At 38.1% G+C, this 20,227-nt stretch overlaps 1 protein-coding gene across 5 annotated transcripts in view; it reads right to left on the bottom strand.

Annotated features, from left to right (window-relative positions):
* Positions 1-20,227, bottom strand: part of inpp4b (inositol polyphosphate-4-phosphatase type II B) — a 196,229-nt gene that overhangs the window by 22,025 nt on the left and 153,977 nt on the right. For all 5 annotated transcript variants that reach the window (XM_017306762.1, XM_017306766.1, XM_008419948.2 and 2 more), the window contains 3 exons: positions 14,704-14,887; positions 8,605-8,895; positions 6,156-6,294 (listed from right to left, as the gene is read on the bottom strand). In XM_017306762.1, the coding sequence (XP_017162251.1) occupies positions 6,156-6,294; positions 8,605-8,895; positions 14,704-14,887 (614 nt within the window). The remainder of the gene's footprint in view (positions 1-6,155; positions 6,295-8,604; positions 8,896-14,703; positions 14,888-20,227) is intronic.

The raw sequence follows: 20,227 nt of genomic DNA, 5'->3' as shown, positions 1-20,227 counted from the left end.
TAAAACTGAATCTGTTAGGACGTGATGTTTGGAAATGTGTGCTGAGTGTCGGGCAAATTTGGAAAACTTCTTCCAGTTTAAAGGGAATATTCACATCAGTTTGTTCAATACAGCGAACCAATCACCATGCTGCAGTCATGCTGCTGTTGAACGTCTGAGTAAAACCTGCTCAGTTTTTTATACACATGTATGGAAGTATTTAACTGCCAGAACTCGGAAGTAAATGTAGGAGCACTATCGCGTCCTAACAAGAATGTTTCTCGTTACAAGATGCAAAACCTGTTAAAAGATAAAAGTTTCTCGTTGTGACGAGACGGGCTTTATATCTTGTTACACCAAAAAGATTTTCCATTTTAAGGAGATAAAAATGAGATTATGACTTGTAAAAAATACAGGGATTGCTTTGACTCCTCCTCTTCCTGTTTTCTGTAGACAACATCTACAAATCCCATGCAACAGGTGTTGTGGTTTCACTGTAATCACCTTTTTTTTATTTAAAAGAGAAGATATTTTGATTTTAAGATATAAATCTTATGAGTTTTCTTGTTTTAACGAGAACTTCTCATTTTAACGATATAAAAATATGCTCCTCTTATTACGACTTATAAGAAAGACAAAGGGGTTTGCTGCGACTCCTTTTCATCCCCTTTGACAATATCTAAAATTTCAAAGAGGTTTTGGTGTTTCGACATTTTCTATTTAAGAGATATACTGTTCTTTTTTTAAATGTCATTTGAACAAGATGAGTTTTCCATCTCGTTGTACAAAGAAAGCTTTCATTCCCCTCTCAGATTATAACTTGTTAAAAAGGCCTTAAAAGCCTCACTATGAATCTTCTTCCTCTCACCACATTTTCTCTGCTACTGCTTTACGGTTATGATCTTTTGTATTTAAAAGAGAAGATATTTTGTTTTTAACGACATACATTAAAACCAAACCATAACAATTTATTTTATCTCGTTAAATCGATAAAGTTTTCTCCTCCTGAATGTATTTCCAAACTCTGACGCTTGAACGCTTCTGTACATATGAGAGGTTTCTGCACGTCTGCAAGCAGTTTCAGCCTAGCTGTGAAAGAAACATCGACAATCAATGCTTTCATAAATTTATCAACACAATGAAAGGATGGAGGTGAGGACAGCTAGTAGAGGTTGCCTTGATAGGCTTTTTTAGATTCAGTGCTGAACTGTGAGGCCCTGAAATGACTTCTGTAGCTTCCCCAGGTTTGCATATGAAATCTTTCATTTAATTAAGTCAGGGTGCCACACTAGTTTGACAAGAAGACTGTGATTCCAGTGTAACCTGTCAGAGTGCTGATTTAGCCTGTTGAAGTGAAATGCTAAATTTTTAAGGCATATAAAATCCTATTTGCATTGCTAATGTTGGGAATTACGTTAAAATTAGGTCAATATTTTGGCTGTTTAATAAACAAAAAAAAATACAAGTGTGAACATAAAAATTTTGGCACAAGATAACATTTACATCACCCTCCCCACGTTGCTGGGCGTGTTTCCTAACTCTGGTCCTAAGGGCGCACACCTGCATGTTTACCATTTCAACACACGCGATTTAAAGTCAAGGTTTTTTTCAATCAGACTTCTGTGGAAATTGATGACTAATTAGTAAAGTATCTATGCGGTAACTTGTTCCTTTGAAGTATACATCCTGTATTTGTGAGGGAATCAATCAATCAAGATTATTTCAGCATCAAAGCAGCTCAACGTGATTCACATCATGAAAAACTGAAAACATCATAAAACAGTCTCCAGTTGTACAACCAGTAACAGACATTACATTTTGTCAGATGTCATCATCAAGATAATCGACACACATCAAACATGTTGGTCAATGTTCTGTTTATTACGGTTCATAAGCAGCTCTAAGCAGCCTTGATTTAAAGGCACTCAGTGTTTCAGCTGTTTTACAGTTTTCTGGAAGTTTGATCCAGATTTGCGGTGCTGAATGCTGCTTCTGCATGTTTGGTTGTGGGGATGCAGATCAGACCAGAACCAGAAGGTCTGAGAGGGTCGATACAGCAACAGCAGATCTTAATGTATTGTCATGCTAAGTGATTTATAAACTAACAACAGCATTTAAAGTTTATCCTCTGAGGTGACGTGCTCCGTCTTCCTGGTTTTAGTCAGAACACCAGCAGCAGCGTCCTGGATCAGCTGCAGCTGGAGGAGTCATTGTTGACAGGTGGTGTGTTAGTACAGACTCATTTATAGTTTTCCAAAACTGTCCACATGAAAACAAACAAAAACACTCAAAATAATTATTAATTTACCAACAATGTAGCCTCTGGCTTCAGCTGTCTAACGGTGAAGGTATTCCAACTAAACATCAACGAGAGAAACTGCAGCCTTCTGCAATAATAGTTGACCAACTCATTTCATTTTTACACTCTTCTGCAGAAAAACTCTGCAGAAGATGAACACGTAAAAAAAGTGAAATCTTATATATAATCTTATATATAGGTACACATGTACCTATGTTTGGGAGTAAGAATAGAGATTAATCTGAGGTTGTATTTCACTAATCTGAAATTTGATAAGGATTTGCATTCCATTATTAAAGAGAGCTTTCTATAAACTTCAAATATCAACTGAACATAAAGTCTTTTATATTCCAAAATCCTCCCAGTCTGAATTCAAGCTCAATACATTCATGTTCTTAGCCATCCCTAATGAGCAGCCAGCAGGGGGCAGTGTTGGATAGACATCGCCCAGCATGCTGTAATCTGTTCAGTCTTCACATTTTAAAAAGTTGATGGGCAAACACAGATGCAGAGTAAGACTCCCAGCTTGTGAGTCACATCAGATTGGGCTCAGCCTCGTCGGAGAAATCTCGTTTCATTTCAAACGCCGCCATCAGGCTGAGGGGAGAAAAGGAAGAGGAGGACAGACGAGTCCCACTCACCTGCTCTCAAACACATCTGTATAAACAGCCACCTCTTCCCACAGCACTTTCTCACCAAAAGTCCAAAAATTACCCATGACAACCAGAAGTTAAAGCCGTTATCATGATTCTGCCCACGTTTAGAGTTCGCTAAGCAGACGACCGCCTGCTCTGAGGCAGCTTAGCATCTTACTGAAGGAGCTCTGGGGGCTGGCGGAGAACCAGGTGCTCTGGCCTTGTTCCTTGCACACATGCACCAAATAATAAAAATACAGCAGCATTTCCAAAGAAGCAGTGGAGCGACCTAAATGGAGAGATTCTCTAAAAGTGATGGTGCTGCTCTGGGTGCCAGCTGGCAGCTGCATCAGGGTGTCTCCCTCTGAACAGAAGCTTCAGAGAGGATTCGATACGACCAGGAGGAAGACGAACAGCTGGCTGTCAACGGGGAAGGCGTCTGCATAAACTAAGCAGGGTTGATTCACATTTTTATGTCAAAATTTAGCAGACTTCATTGAAATTTCTGTAATCCTTTCTCATTTATCAACATTATTAATGCTAGTTCACAATGAATCTGTGACGGATATTTCTATTTCTGGTCAGATTTTGGTCATTTCTGATCTGGTCAGTTCAGAAAACTTGAATTCACTGATTACGTCTCTGTAAAACATGATGACATGTGAAAACATGTAATTCAACAAACTGAATCAGCTGAAGTGTTTTCAGAACAAGCAAGGCCAATAAAAAGCTCAAACAGTGTTGAGATGGGTGGAAAACATTACTAAAGAGCGAATAGTGAATAGTTTGAACTCTAACTGCACCCTGACAAATTGTTGGAAAAATTCAAGACCACTGCTCCTGTCTCCAGGAAGTGAAGACCAAAAATAGCCGACTTCAAGAGCAAAGTGTGTAATAATTTGTCAGAGAAACCCAGGGCAACTTCTGAGCAACTGGAAGCTTAGAAGTTCGGTTCTATCGCAGACGCATTGAAATACAGCAGCGTGCCTGGCAGGACTGCAAGAAGAAAGCAGCAGCTCTTCAGAAGAAGTATTATAAGGTTCCCATGAAACAGACAAAGACCTGCTGAAAAAAACACAACTCTCTGGATGAATGAGACTAAAATAAAACTTTGTAGATTAAAGGAGAATTGAAATGTTCAGACCAGGAGAATACGGTTTCATCTCTGGGAGTCTTTGCTGCTGGATTTGAAGCTAAGCCACGCTGTCACCACTCTGAGTTACCAGGGAAGTTAGTCCTTGAGCCGGCTGTGGCTCGCTGGGATATGTAGTCCCAAGGTGGAGCAGGAAAATGTTCCACATGTCAAAGTGTCTTTGGACCAGAGAGCCATCCTGAAGTTAAAACCAAACTGCATACAGGGGAATGAATGTGAATGTTTGTGAGTGTGCATAGGTGAATTGGGTAAAAGTGCTTTAACTGGATCTATAGAAAAGCAGGTTTAGTGTAAGTTTAACAGAAGAAGCACAGTAGTTAGGTAGGTGGGGGAATCCAGCAAGTGCTGCTGAATTAAAACCACAGGCTCTCGCTGGGTTTGCAATGATGAACACTGTTGCTAGGAAGTGCAATTTTGAATTCATAACACAATTGTCTTATAAGACCTAAGTATTGTGTTTTTTTTTACCAAAAATGGCCAGAATACATCATATTTTGACACTCGAGAAAGTATAAAGTCTTGAAAGTATAAAGCAAAAATGACAGTTAACATGAACTAGTTTTTGTGGCAGATGAGTAATATTCATAGCAAGGCCTAGCTATGATGTTACTTTTATTTTCATTAAAAAAGGCCAGAACTGATTATATTCTGGAGCTCAAAAACCCAAAATCTTGAAAGTATGAAGCAAAAACCATTGTCAGCTTTAAACAGTTTCTCCTGGCATATAAGTAATAAAGTTAAAAATCTAATCAGATTAATCAGACTGCAGCACCGTGATAAATCACAATTAATCACCATGCTTAACTTTGCAAGACTAAAATGTTAAAATGGGTGCTTTCTATAAAAATGTAAGAAAATGTTTTATTCTCTCAAACCAAGAATCTCAGTTTTCTGGGATTTTCTATTCACGGAGGTTTGGAAGAAGTCGTTCTGTTTAGAAATTTAGAAATGTTAACTATAAACTGGTTGTGCTTCAGTGAAGATTAACATTGATAGCTGACATTCAGACAAAATACTTTGAAATAAAAACAACCCATGAAGTCAAACTTACTATATCTGCAACATTTTATGAATAATAACTTCCTTGTCTGGAGTGGAAATGTGTTAAATGGATGTGTTGCAGCAGATGAAGGCAACACTCTTATTTTCCTAAAAGATCCTGCAGGAAATGTGGAAAAGCTTCATGTAAGTAAACAGAAAGACAAATTCCTCCTCAACTACCTACAGCAGTCTCAGTTTGTAACATTTGTTACCTGAGGATTATGAAATCATTGGGATCTGGGAGCAACAACCCACATCTGAAGGGCAAAAGGAAAAAACACAGTTCATGCCATGGCAAGAACAGATTGCTCAGTCAGAAGCTGCAAGCAAGATATTTTACATTTAAGAAAATTAAACCTTGATTTTTCTAATCTTATTTGCTGTTAGTAAAAAAAGTGTGACGTCCAGAAATCATATAATTTGAGTCAATAACTGCTCAATATAATCTTTCGTTTACCCATTACCTGCAACACCAAATCTTTTTTTGTTCCTAGCGCCTGAGCCAAATGAATGAGAGAATTATTGCACATCATTATTTTAACTTCTTTTCCAACCACCACATGTGTGGAATCATCTTAAAGTCACGTTTTAGGGCCAGACAACACACTGGCATGAAAGAACTAACTGCAGACAGACTCAGAGTGAATTGTCACAAAGTTTTGACAGCTTTGAAAACCTCACATGTAAAACACTGTTTTACACTGTTTAGTGTAGAAAACGAAGCCTTGCACAATCGTTGCAAAAATGTTATGACATTTGATGAGAAGAACAGGAGTCCCGTGGTACTACAGTGAAAATGCTGGTCCGAACTGGAGCAGGAATTACGACTTCGACCTGAATTCTGCCAGGATTTGAATTTTTGGAATTACAGTTTTTGCCTTCTTCACTGCTCTCAGCTCGTTTTATGTCTTTCCTCAACTTTTGCACATGAGCAAAATTACAAGATGCAAACCAGAACCCAACGGAAAGGGAAAACCTGTATCCGGTTTAACCCTTTCAATTCCAAACCGTAAACCTTTAAAGTAAAACGGCGTAAACAGCGTTTCACCTGGGTTGTGTGAGGTGATGACATCCGCGAGCTGCTGCTCCGGCGCTGGCTCTGGCTTGCTGTTGTCACCTTCGAGGAGTTTATCCACCATGGCGATCACACAGTTGAGACATTTGGCGACGTTGGCCCAAACCCTGTCCTGAGGAAGAGATCGCACAACCACCAGTCAGGCCAGATCAGCTTCACTGATTCCACTTGTCTGAGGCAGCAAGGTGGAAAGAACGCCAAAGAAATAAAAACAAAGAAAATGAAACACAGCAAAAACTCTCTTTGTGTTCAACAGATCAAAAGGAAAAAGGCTGTATGGATTACGCTCAAAGCATTTCCTTTGTTTCTTCCATTTCTTCTCTTTATTCTGGGTTTCAGTGATGAACTGAGGCTCATTTTTCTTTGTGTGTGTGTTTGCATATGGGACCAGTGTATTTTTTTGGGAATTTCTTAGGTTAAAAAAAGATTCAAGTTATTTAAATGCCAAGAAATAATTTAATCAGTGTCTCTGCTGTCAGTGTGACAGAAGCTGTTTTCACAAATAAACAAAGTAGCCTGCATGCTCGCTTGAGAAGCTGGCTTAGTTTCAATGATAAGATTATAATCCTGCACACTCAGTTTGTCACAGTGAAATATTCTAATTCCTGGGAAATTAATTTCCACTAAAATGAGGGAAAATGTCCAACGAGTAACTAAATTTTCCCAATAATTGACATGATTGGCCAAAACAATGACGTCTGTTTAAAACAGTAAAAGCTCCTTCGTTTGCTGAGAGTTTTATGATTATGCTTATAATTAGTTTTCTGATTATTATACAAGAAATAAACTGAAATTTACATAACATTTACTGTAAAATATCTGCATGACAGTTTTACCAAAACAATGTTTTATTAGATTATGCAGCATTGTGCAAAGGTTTTAAACCACCTGTAGATTAGGTTCTTACAAAAAGACTACTTTAGCTTTTTAAAGTAGTCTGGATACATGAAGATCATTAAAACTTTTCCCTAAAACTGATTTTTGAATGTTTTTTTTGTCCAAATCCTTATTCAAAAAACAGTGTCTGCTAAACGTTTGGAAGCTAAATGTAAACTTTAAGACACTTTATCCACTTTTAAGAAGAAGTCTAATTTTTTGCTTGTTAATAAAACACACATCATTGCCTTTGTTATTCTGAGCTATTCCTGTAGTTATGCTGCTGTAGACCATTTTTCTTCAATGTAATATTTTCTCCTACTACTCTCTATTTGCACATTATTTGCAGTTCCTGCTGCCATTCACTTTGATTTCTGTTTTATTTTAATTTAACACCTGATGTTGCTGACTGAGCTGTTGCTACCATAACTCTGATTCTGTTCATCTTCTCAGTTAAAGCGTTTCTGTCTCAGTGATTCTGAGTTTAGATTTGTCACTTTTCTGGACCAGAAAAGTTTTTTTTCTCCCCCTCTCACCTCTTGCCCAGGAGGAAGGCTTGCTGCCAAGTCAGCGGCTCCATCCACTCTGCAGGGCTTTGCAGATATTTTTTTATTTATCCTTTTGCATTAAATTTGACTCTGTGTGTCATAATTTGAGCTGAATCTGGTCGTGTGTTTAGATTCTACTGAAATCAGTTGGACCTGAACTGAATGCTGGACTGAATTCGACTCCATTTAGTTAGATTCAAACTATTTGTTTTCAACAGTGCCTTGACATTAGACTTATAAATAACCTGAACTAAATTTAATTGGATTAATTCACTTTTAATTTATCGTGTTTGTCATTTTCAGTCTTTTCACCTATAATATGTGTCAAACTCAAGACCTGGGCTCTAAAACCACAAAGTGTTTTTATGAGGCCGTCTGGACTAATAAAGGGCTCATAAATAGTTTCATCCTGTGTGCTTGAATATTATTTTATCAATCAAATCAAAGCAGTTTATATCTGGGTTGCTAAAATGGATCAATCAGTCCCTCTAGTTTTTTAAGTTATCTTTAGCCAGTTAAGAGGCACAGTGGTGAAACTTACTCAATGGGTTGTTGCTAGGTAACCAAAGAGTGAGTGAGTTGCTAGGTAACCAAAGAGTGAGTGAGTTGCTAGGTAACCAAAGAGTGAGTGAGTGAGTTGATGCCACCAATTTTGCTTAGCTGGCCATGAGAGGTTGACCAGCTATGACGTTTCCTCTGCCTACATCTCCCAGAATGCTGTGTGGTTCTGGATCTAAATTCAGTGAATATTCTCTATATTGAATATTGAATCAGATGTATTATATATTGATATCATCTGTGTTGCAATGTATATTGTTATTGATTTATTGTCCAGCCCTACCCCTGACCTGCAATAACTCAATATTTTAATGATATTTAACTGGTTTTCACAGCCGTTTTGTCCTATAAAGTCTCTTGATGGAGATTCTTAGTGGAAAGAGTCTTGTGGTAAAAGTGTTGTAGAGGGTAAGAAGTTGAAGAAGTGTCCGGATACCAACCCATTCCTCCTCGTCGTACTCTTTGTGGTGTGGTATGGAGTCTTGGTGCTTCAGCGACCCGCCGTCTCCTCCTTTCACATTATTACACGCCACCGGGCTTTCTGTGACAGGACTGTGGCCCGGTAGTCCTTGGACCGGACTGTGATTCAGGTCCCCACCCTGGCTTTGCTGGTGACACAGCACCGGAGTTTGCTTCTGGCTCTTGGAGACGTACCCGGGTCGGGCCGCGTGCAGCGCTAGCAGGGCGCTCTTGACCAATTCGTCCTTAAGCGTGTGGACAAATTGCTCCGTCTGCAGCAAACGAAGAAGGAAAGAGATGGGAAAAAAAAGACAGACAGCGGAAACTACACAACAAATAATAATGGAAGTGCTGAAGATACAAAGCGGACAGGGTGTGTGAGACAGAGAAGGGTCGTCACGTCGGCGAGGCGGAGTGGGTTTGAAGAAAACACAGAGACGTATTTACAGAGGAAGTGAAAGAAACAAGGAAAGTGAACACAGTCCTTCAGTATAAGGAAGATGCTCTCCATTACCTCACCTCAATGGAAGAGGAGAATAACAGCAACAAACAATTCAATTACTCCTCCTCCGGCCCTCCTCTCCAAGGAGCCCTCCCCTTCTGATGTCAAATTCACCAGCTACTGTTTGCTGCTGATCATCCTGGAAGCTGCTGCGACTCCCAGGAGGAACTCAGTTACCAAAGCTGCTTTATCACCACAAAAATGCAGCTAAACAAAACACAACAGCCAGAATGCCAAAAGGAGACCTGTGTTGTCTTTGCATACATGGACTCGGTTCGTATTTTTCTGCTTCAACCCCCCTGATGTGGACCGAGAAACTGCAGGTTCTCCGTCAGCCCTAAAGAAAACCACTGCAGTGTCAAATCTCCAGCCAGCTCTGAGCCGCGTCCTGCACAGACTAGTCCAAACTTCAGCCGGCTTCGTCTCCAGTGAAGTATTCTCCTTTTTAGAGCCTGGGTGTAAAAGTAACCCAGTGGTTTTTAAGCAAATCGTGGTAACGCTTTATTTGAAGGGCTGAGCATAAGACTGACATGATGCTGTCATAAACATAACGCCACCAGTCATGAAGATGAAGTCGTCTTCGTAAATGTCATTTGGTAAATAATGACACTTGTAATGGAAAGTTGCATTAAAAGTCCATTAAAAAGTGTCAACTTTTCATTATTTGGTAAATAATGAAACTTTTAATGCAAAGTTCCATTAAAACTTGAATTAAAACACCATTAAAAGTGTTAACTTTGCATTTGGTTATGTCATGCCATGTTTATGACATGTCAGTCTTATGCACATCCCTTCAAATAAAGTGTTACTCAAATTGTTATTTCTAAAAATGGGGTTTCTTCCCTGGGTGACAAATCTTTTGGAAATGTGTTGCATCATCACTTCAATGCTATTTAAAAAAAACAAACAAAAAAACTTTTCTATTGAAACCTCAGGAAAAATGTAAATATTTTTCTCACAAACTGATAATGTAGAATTTTCATCTTTTTTCTTGAAAATATTTCACATTTACTTCTCCATAGCCAAATATATTTTTTTCTTTATCTGCGGCGGCTCTACAACTTTAATAGTCTATTTCAAAGAGCATATATTTTATGATGCAGTTTGCCATGAATAAAACATACATTTACTAACTCATGTGAGCCCAGAGTTACAGTTTTTATTAGAGTTGACCATCTGATGATTGCCTAAGAAGAAAAGCAAACGGTAAAGACTCTAAAAAACACAATTATATTTAATGCGTATCCATTTAAACCTAAATTATCTCCATTTCTGTAGGTCAATGATGCGACAACTACAGTCTATAAGTAAATCAAATGTGTAATTGTCTGAGAAAATGCATGTCTGATGGAAAACTGCTGCACATAAATGAGTGAAAGATGAAAAATCCAAACAGCCAAAAGAAGAAAACGGATTTAAAAAGAACAAAGTTTGGCAAAGACTGAAGATTCAAATCAGGCTGAAATTAAGCTCTGCTTATCTGACCTTAAAATTAATTTTCAATCTGAGTTAAAGTATTAGTCACTTCTCTAAAGTGAGTTCACAAAGAAAAATATTGTATTTAAGATTTAAGCTTGATCAGAAGGTCAAAGCACTGGTGATTCGTTGAAAATTAACGAGATAAAACCATGATCATAACACAAGTGGTCCACATTTTTATGGTTTATTGCAGGAAGTGTAGATAATGTGTTTAAAATGTTAAAAACACAATTGAAGATATGTTTACTAAGGTCAAAGATAAATGGTGCACATCTCTGCAAAAAAATACTTGTTTGTGTAATTTCTCAACATCCATCTTTGAAAAGGCTGAAACGCTGAGCATCCCTGAAGATAAAGTGTTGGTTGCCTTTCTAAGAATCTGCTGATCTGATCTGGAATCAGGAGCATCTGAGTCTGAAGTCTGAAAGCGCCTCAGCGCGATCCGACTGTGAAAAAATGTTATCTTTGATCTGGGAAAGAGAAGAAACATAAAAATCCATTCACCCTCAATGATTTCCCCCTGAAGGATGAGCGCATTTGGGCTCTTAAAAATAGAACTCGCTCACTTCTCTTCTGCTCACTTTGTTTTAGAAACAGGAATGAAACCGGTCAGATCTCAGCTACCTCTTAAGACGGTATATTTCCACATATGTAGATGGATACAGATCAAATCCCACTGGTTCTCTTTTTTTCTTTTTAAAGCAGCAAACCAGGAACATGATAACGTTCCAAGGACACAGCTGAAGGCAGGGAAGATTAGTCCGTTCACTGTGATTATCATCAGCGTGACATTATTATTATTATCATCATCAACACAATCATTATTATATAAAGACAAGAAACTTTTTTTTATACCCAGAGCTAATCAAGAAGTAGAAAGGCACTGACTTACTGGAAACAGTGAATAAGGATAGTCAAGGCAAACCTTGGAAAGATCTTGGAAAGAAATTGTTTCACTCTAAATGCTGCGTTCCTGATTTAGACAAATCTGTATGCTGCTATTTAATTTAAAAAAAAATTATTAAAACAGTTAACGGTCTTAATGCAAAACAACACTATAATACAAGTAGTTGCTCGTTCTGAAATGAGACGAAATGATTAGAAGCTGAGACGAGGCAAGCAGCGGTGAATACCAACTCACAGCAATAAAAACAACCAAACACCTTACAGCTACTAAAGGTGTAAAATGCAAATAAGTATACAAACACTAACAGAAAAACATAATATGTTCCAGTAGAATAAACAGTCTGATCTCTAGAGGAATAAAATTACTTGGGTAAAAGCAATAATGATAAACTAATGAATTAAAAACACAGATGGTCACATAACGGAAAGACACCTCAGCGCCGGGAAAACCCATTTCAACTGAAATATGGCGGAGTCATGATCTGGGGTTAGTTTGCTTCAGATGGAGCAAGACACAAGTTAAAATAATATCCAAGTCCAGATGTGGGATTCTGACAAGAAGACTGAATCTAAAGGTGCTTTAATAGTGTTTTTAAGTCATATTTTGGAGAATTGTATCCATAAACTATGAATTTTGTAGGAATTTCTGAATTAAGGTTTGTACTGCCAATATTGTGGAAATGACTTCACATTTTTTGCTTGCATTCAGTCTACAGGCACTGGATTGGGTTTGTATTGTTCAAGATATAGACAAGATATAGACGGGTTTATCTGAGAAAATCTGGGCAGTTTCATGAGGAATTACAAGGTTTACATTTTTTGAAGATTTGGTTTGATGCCATCCATTTTCAAAATGCATCGTAATGGCCAAACCTTTCAGGAGTCTGTGCTGGACTTAGAACCCGTTGATAACTGCTTGCAGTTCTAGTTGCTTCAGAGTTTGCACAATACAGATATTTAGCCTCAACAGGTGTTTTTGCTGGACAGCCTCAAAATGCTACCAAACTAGCTTAATGTTTTAGGTGGAATCTCAGAAGACTCTGCCTAACATCATCGTTTGTATGTAAAGACATGTCAGACTCAGCACACAGCTGCAAAAAACAGCCTTAAAAAACTAATGTCTTGTGCCTGCTGATGGTAGCTTCATGCAAAGCAGTTTGCTGAAGTGCTAGGCTAATGTTAGCGTGTTGAATCCTTTAATCTCCATGGCAACCATCCAGCTGCGTTTTGCCCGAGCTGTGCCTCAAAGGAGCCGTGCCTTCGAGGCACAGATCCTCCTCAGAGCTGCAGTGTTCAGGCTTCTGCCTCACAGAGCAGCTCTCCTACTCAGCTCCTTCAGACTAGCAGCAGCAGTTGGAAAACACCTGGTGGAACTGTGCGTATGCTGAGCTCATTATAGGAGCTACTTCTCAGTGTAACGCTGGTAAAAACGATGCTAAAGGTTTAATAAAAGAGCAATGTTGAGATGACTTCCTCAAAGTGGAGTTTCAAACAGAGCAGGAGTTTTTAAAGAGACAGAGGCTCAATTTCAAAGCAGTATAATATGAAGTCAAATTCCTTTTAAGTCACATTTGATATACAGAGCAAGTGAAGGTAACACGGTTGAGTTGATTATGCTATAAAATGATGCAGAAAAACACCGCCCCTTTAAGCAAAGCACATAATTAAGTTCAAAGCAATTTTCATTTTCCCACCACTCAACATAAATAGAAACCTTTATGACATTTATGAGACTCCTTTCACAAGAACATGGTGGAACTTTTATACTTGTTGTTGATTCATGGACTTTACAAGAAACAAGTAAAACCTGTAAGCTTTGAATTTCTCTCCATCAACTCTCAGTGAAAGATTTAATTAAAATCAATCGGTTGTATATTTGACCACCTAACAGGAAACAAAAACCCGTATCTGTGGTTCATTAAAACATTCCAGACTTTACATGTTTACAAAGCTGCACCACTCAAAGTCTCTGCACACTGTTTCAGGCATGTGTCTGCATAAAAATGTTTGTGTGCTGCTCCTTCATCATGGACTTTGGGATTTGAAGAGAGAAAGAGAGAAAGAGAGATGTCATCATCAGCTTTCTGACAAGCACACAAACCCGTTCACACTCCCACCTCCCGCTGCTTCACACACAAACACCGACAAACCCAGCTTGAGATTTTAATCAGCGCGCGGCCCTCCTTGTGCTGACCAGGCCAGGGGCTTGCTCGGCCAGCGTGTGCGTGTCTAATCAAGGATGAGAGGAAGCGGTGACAGAGCGAATGTACCAATTAAGGAGGCTGATTGGGCTCTGTTCCACTGTGGCACAAACAATCTCTCCCACAACAGATTGCAATCTGACAGCACCAGATGTAATTCATTAATTATACTGATAAAAATGCTCTAGCTCCATAAGCCACCATACCGCACATGCATTTGTTTCGGTTTTTTTGTTTGTTTTTTTGTTTTTGTTGGGAGATCGGCTATTAAACTGAAATATTAAAAATCGTTTGTGAAAACTTTACATTTTTGGGTATCTTATTTAAAAAAAACAAAAAACATTTTAATTGTGTTTTTAGGTCACATTTTGGGGATTTTATCCATAAGCTATGCATTTCATATGAATTTCTAAATTCAGGTTTGTTCTTCCAAGATGGCATTTATTCATGTTTTGGTTGCATTCAGTCTAAGGGCTTCGGATCGGGTTTGTGTTACTATAGACAGGGTTATCTGAGATCATTTGTGAAGTTTAATGAGAAATCACAGATTAAAAAAAAAAAAATTCAATATCATCCATTGGCAAAATACATTGCAGTGGCCAAACCTTTCAGGAGTCAGCGCTGTCCTACAAATTCCCAACTTGTTCTTTTACCTAAGATTTCTATTAAACAGGAACTAAAATAATTATTCATGGAAACTTTTACATTTTTGGGTGTCTTCTTGTCAACACAAACTGTTGGTAGAAAAGTGTAGCTTGTATAAAATCCCTTCGTGGGCCTCCAGTGAAACGGCTTGCACCAACATAATCCACATTTAAACACCGCCACCAAAATGAATGTTAACAGATTTTAATAAAGAGGTATGAATGCAAATGAATTTTGACAAACTTAATCTCAAGAGTTTGTCTGCTGCTGTGGATTGGGATGGAGAGCAATGAAGAGGTCGCTGAGACGCAGGTGAAGGAAGATGAGAGATTTAGCTGCTGGCTCACCTTGTCAGAAAGGCTCTTGAGCGCATCCTTGAGTCCAGAGGAGGAGTGTTCAAGGGCGGCCTGGAGGAGCTGGTCAGCCAAGCTGGTGATGAGGGGCTGGAGGAGACTCACGGTGCTGAGTACCTCCTGAGCTTTGGCTGTGTGCTGAGGGGAGTAGTAGATACACTGGTAGGCAGTGCTAAAGCTGAGATACAAGAAGAGAAAAAAAAAGCACAAAAAATTAACATTTGAACTACAGCTGCATGGCTATGAACTGAAAAAAACGTTATCTTTGGAAAGATGTATGATATTAGCCCGATTTTTAAATTAAGTCTGATGCGATGTAAGATTTAAAGTCGTGAGAAATTAGGACTCCCCATTAAATATGTATTTCTTTATTAGGAAGAGCTCATATGTTGACGTTTAATGATTTGATAGCACTTAAAGAACAAAAGTTAACCTTCTGCCACTTGATATGTAAAAGCTTTTCAGCTGAGGAAAAACTAAAGACGTGCTGCCAACAACAGGCTAAAATAACTGTTAATTTTATTTGGCTACAGTGTTCTATAGTTAGTTTTTATTGTTTATTATTATTAGTTTATTATTTTTGATATTGTGAAATAGGTGCTATTTTGCAGTAAGTGAGAAGCTAGGTATTATTGGCATAAAATAAATACAGGTAATAATAACAACAAGCTTACGTGAGGCACTTACTTTTGCCAGTCTGATATTTTTCTAAAGACAGTTTCTCCAACTCCACACTCTTTAGCCGTGACATGGTTTTTCTTTATATTATCTTTATTTCCAGCCTGTTTCAACCCGGCAGCATCACAGTGAAGTCGGTATCTGGGCTTTGACTCCATTTCCCAATGCTCAGCCAGCGTTTGATGGATTAACTGGTATGTTTTGGATAACTGTCATACTGCAGTGTTCAGTTAAGTTCAGCTTTATTTAATTATTTATTTTTATTTTTCGTCCTTCAGTTCCTTCTGATACATGGTTTATTCATGGTGGATTCTATGGTGGTAAGTCAGGCAGATCCTGCAGCAAAATATCATCCCAAACCACAACACTTCCACCTCCATATCTCCCAGCTGGAGTTCGATTCTTTTAATTTGATTTGTGTAGAAAACATTACATTTCATCTGTCCAAAGAACAGATGAAATCTGCTTTCTGTCTGGCAGTCTATCGTCAGGTCAAATGTTTTTTCTTAGGGAACAATACTTTGTCCTCTCAAACTTGGGCAGACTGTTTCTGATTTTACAGGCATCATGCTAAAATTAGCAAGAGCCTGCTGAAGGTCCTATGATCACAATTTCGGGTTTTTGGAGACCAGGAATGTTGGTAGTTGTTTTGAATGTCCCGTATTTGCTAGACTGTTTTCCAGACAGTGGAAAGAATGATTTAAAATTGCTTTGAGTTCTCCCTTAATCCCTTTTGTCTCTTGGAAAAACACAATTACAGTGTCGTAATTATTTAACGTTACATTTCTTGCTCCCATGTTGGCTTGCAACACACAGTGAGCACTCAAAACTTGTAAAAACATTTAAATATTTCCTCCATTCCAAGTGAGACAAAAGAAGGAACAGAATAATTTGTCATGCAAGAGATTTTCCTTTTTCAACAATTATTCAGGCCGACTTTTCTCAGAGTTTTTCTATTTCTCTTCCAGGCATGACTGTGGTTAGAAGATGTCTGTAGGTGAAAGAAATGCACAGCCGAGCTGTGAAATTACACAGTAAATTGCTTTGAGTTTCACATTTGGTTGTGTTACGGTTCAAAGCAGCTCAAAACAAAATAAAAAATTTATTACTCCAAACACGGATTTTAACATTAACACTAGCAATACTATTTGCATACAAGTTCAATATATAAAAATGTCAAGGTTATCCTTTTTAAACAACACAAACTCTTATCAGTAAAAGGGATATATAATGTCTATAAATACACTTGCTATGTTTAAGTGCTAGAATTACCAATTATAAACTCATTTCTTGAGAAATTGGGATCTTTGTTCTTGAATTAAAAATGTAGGTTGTTGAGCCGAAGGACCAGGGTTGAATTAGGAACTTTAGTTACATGTGTGAGAGGAATTAAATCAGACAGAACTGGGAAACGTTTTTCAGGATGAGCAGATGTGATCTGCAGCCAAGCAGGCGTGAATAAGAATCTGGAGTCAAAGGTCAGCATCTGAGAATGAAAATACAGAATTTTACTTTTAAATTGACATGTAAGGTTTCTAATACCTAAAAAAACAATTTACCCATATTGATCTATTTGAGTTTATTCCATCCAATGGGTAGCAGATTTAGCTTAAATCAAATATCCTACACTACAATTCAAGACAATAATAATGAAACTCAAAATTTTATTACCAATAACATAAATATCTTCACTTAAATGTTAGAGCCATAATTTAATTCTGCATCTAAAAAAAAGTTTTTGTTTCACAAACCAAACTGTGATATGTTAGATTTGCAGTATTCTGCATGACATTAGTCAGTGTTTGTCCATGAAACAGAAAGTAATCCAGTCATAAGATTCAAAGCATAAACAAATGACATCTGGAGCTGCTCAGTGTGTTGGACTCATGTAAACGTCACAGCAACGTGTTTTTTTCTGGATGCATTTTATCATCAGTTTAGAGGAACAGCTTCACAGCCTAAACTGTCAGAGTCGGACCTGCAGTCCAATGCCAGCTCATTTGCATTCCATAAATAATTAATCCCTTTCCAGTCTAATCAAACATCCTCCTCTGCTCACGTTCCTGTGACTTTCAATGAATTTCCTCTTACTTCGTTTTGTCTGATGTGATGTAGAGCGGTGCAGTCATTTGTAACCTCCCCCCCAGGCTCGGTTAAAGTCAACTCCTCCAGGCTTTATGTAGGTCAGAACCCAGAGTCAGATCTAAACCTGGATCCTAAAGTTGGAGCTAAACATTTTGCATGTGAATCTGCCTTTTGAGGAACAGCCTTTACCGTGTGCGTTGATATGCATCAAAATGTTCAAGGTCAAAGTGAATGTTGGCCATGAAATATGTCTTCGGTAAGCTAATTTTAAAATTCTGGCCTTGTCGTTTTGCCTAATGAGGCCCCTGGAGGACGACCACCCAGAAAGTTGAAGGTAATCAAAGCAATTATCGAGTGAAAGCAAAACATGGTGCGGTCACTGACGCAGAAGACCATCTTTTCTACAAGACCACTTCTAATTTACCCATACCTTAAAGCGATTGATTTCCACCAAAGACACCTTCAAAAATGCAAAGAACAGTAAAATCCATTTTACTTTGCTTCATCCCTTGTGTGTTTACACTGATAAAAGACCATAAACGATCTTCCACAGGAGAAAAAAAGCTTCAAAAAGAAGCAAAGGAGAAAGCAGTTGCTGTACTCCGATTCAATAACAGCACTGTTGACTCATAAGTACAAATCCAATCCCATTAGGAAACATATGCAGACGGTAATGAATGCAAGAACCTGCCACCTGATGCTAAAAGGACAGAATTGATCCCTTCCAAGGCTGGCTTTGGCAGGGAAATTTAATTGCCTCATCAGGGTTGTTGTAAGTCCAAACAGGTCAACAAAGATTGCAAAGTGAGCGAAGGCAAAACAGCATAAATCTGTGAATGCAAATTTGATAAGAGGCCAAAGGGGGGTTGCACATTTCATTTGAAGCCTTGGGTATGTTTCCGTCTCCAGCATATCTAAAGGCTTCTGTTCTGTGTGTCACGTTTTTAAACACCGTGCCAAGACAGAAAGCTGCAATATAATCCAGATACAATAACCCTGCAGTAATTATTGCTTATGTAAGAGGTAAATATTTATGTTTTATTGAAGATGTGACAGAGAGACGATTGGACTGCTGAGAAATGTTAGATCCTAGTACCACCGAGCTAAGAGGGAGGACAGTTTTCCCAGAAAACAATATTTATGCTTGCCTGACTCGTCTTAATGTTAAATGATCACCTTTATTTGAGGGTTGTGATAAAAATGAAAATTACATTGAAATTATTCAAAGATTAGAAACAAGAGATGTTTGTTTTTCTTTTTATTTACTCCTGCCTCTGTTCACAATGACTTTGGAAATGACGATGTAATTAGATTTTGTAACATGAATACAAATCATTTATCTAGTCAACTTCTTGTCTGGTTGCCTCATGAACAAGACCTCAAAGAGTTATTAGTTTATAGTGGAGAGGTTTAATAAAAACCTCTACAGAGACTCTAATTTGTGACCGATCTGTCATGATTTGTAGTGGTAAAGGAACCAAACAGAAGCAGGAGGCAGACACAGCCATGTAGAGAACATGTTCTTGTAGAGAATCCAACATCAGTGGCTCTGAAGGATGTGCTACCTCACACAAACTCGAGGCCCGGGGGCCAAATCCAGGCCGCCATAGTTTCTGATGTGGCCCTCCAGACTCCAGAGGAACGCAGAACCGTCAAGGTAACAGCAGTTTGCTTAAATATTATTTTATCAAACAAATCAAAGCAGATTTTATCACTTACCTGCTAAATTACGTCAATCAGTCCCTCCAGTTTTTCAAAAATAAACAGTTCACATTCATTTATAATTGTGAGTTTAGCAAATATTTTCTTCAAAAACTGAGAAAAACATAGGGCTCCCACCTGCAGGGGGCAGTATTTGTTACTTCTACTACACTGCTGCCTCAACCTGACTTGGTATCAAATTACAGTTCAATTGATGTGAAGAGTGAGAAAAAGTCACATTTACCATCATACATAAGTGCAAATATCGCAAAATTGCAAATATTTCTGAAGTAGCGTTGCAAAATCTGTAATTTCAATTACAAAGAAAAAGAATCACAAAAAGCAATTGTAGAGGATGTAATCACTGAGGAAAATATGTTCAATATTTTTTTTTAATTTAAGAAGTAATTATCAAATGCAGACTGCCATTTCTTAATATTTTTTACAGTTTTTTGTGAGTTTTACATTCTTGCACAATTGATCCTTTTAGAGCATCCTGATGTGAATGTAATCCCAGTATCTTGATTATATTAACCAAAAAATATGTGCTTATTTCTCTCAGTGTAGTTAGGGAGAGTATCTCTAGGAATCCATCACTCCTTTTCATATTTGATGACGTTTTCCAGCTTTCCAAAGGTCTTTATGGTTTCCTGTTTGTTCATTTAAAGAAGCTAAAAAAAATCCTTTACAGCTTCAAAAACAACATTAGAAAAATAAACGAGTGTAGAACGACACTTCATCAGTTTAACTTCAATGCAGGAGGCAGTTGGTACAGATTAAACTGGGGAAACTGGATTCCATCCTCAGTTTAAACACACTGATCAGTAGGTTTGTCTAGAAATAGCACTAAGAGAGCAAAGCGCTGGGCCCAGTGGCCTAATTAAGCAAGTATACATGGCACATGGTTAATTAATAGTGGAGAGGAAATTAATGAAAAGCCAGCGGCCTCCTGCTGATAGCTAGCAGGAATTAAAATGCAGCTGCGTCAGCAGAATTCCCTGCAACCTTTTACATGACGGTCAAAGTCTTCTCTGCCATTTTTTTTTAACAGCTC

The sequence above is a fragment of the Poecilia reticulata genome, linkage group LG1 (genome assembly GCF_000633615.1).
Source record: "Poecilia reticulata strain Guanapo linkage group LG1, Guppy_female_1.0+MT, whole genome shotgun sequence".
In the NCBI taxonomy this organism is placed as follows: domain Eukaryota; kingdom Metazoa; phylum Chordata; class Actinopteri; order Cyprinodontiformes; family Poeciliidae; genus Poecilia; species Poecilia reticulata.
Note: the sequence above shows the minus strand (reverse complement) of the source record. Positions and strands in the feature narration are given on the sequence as shown.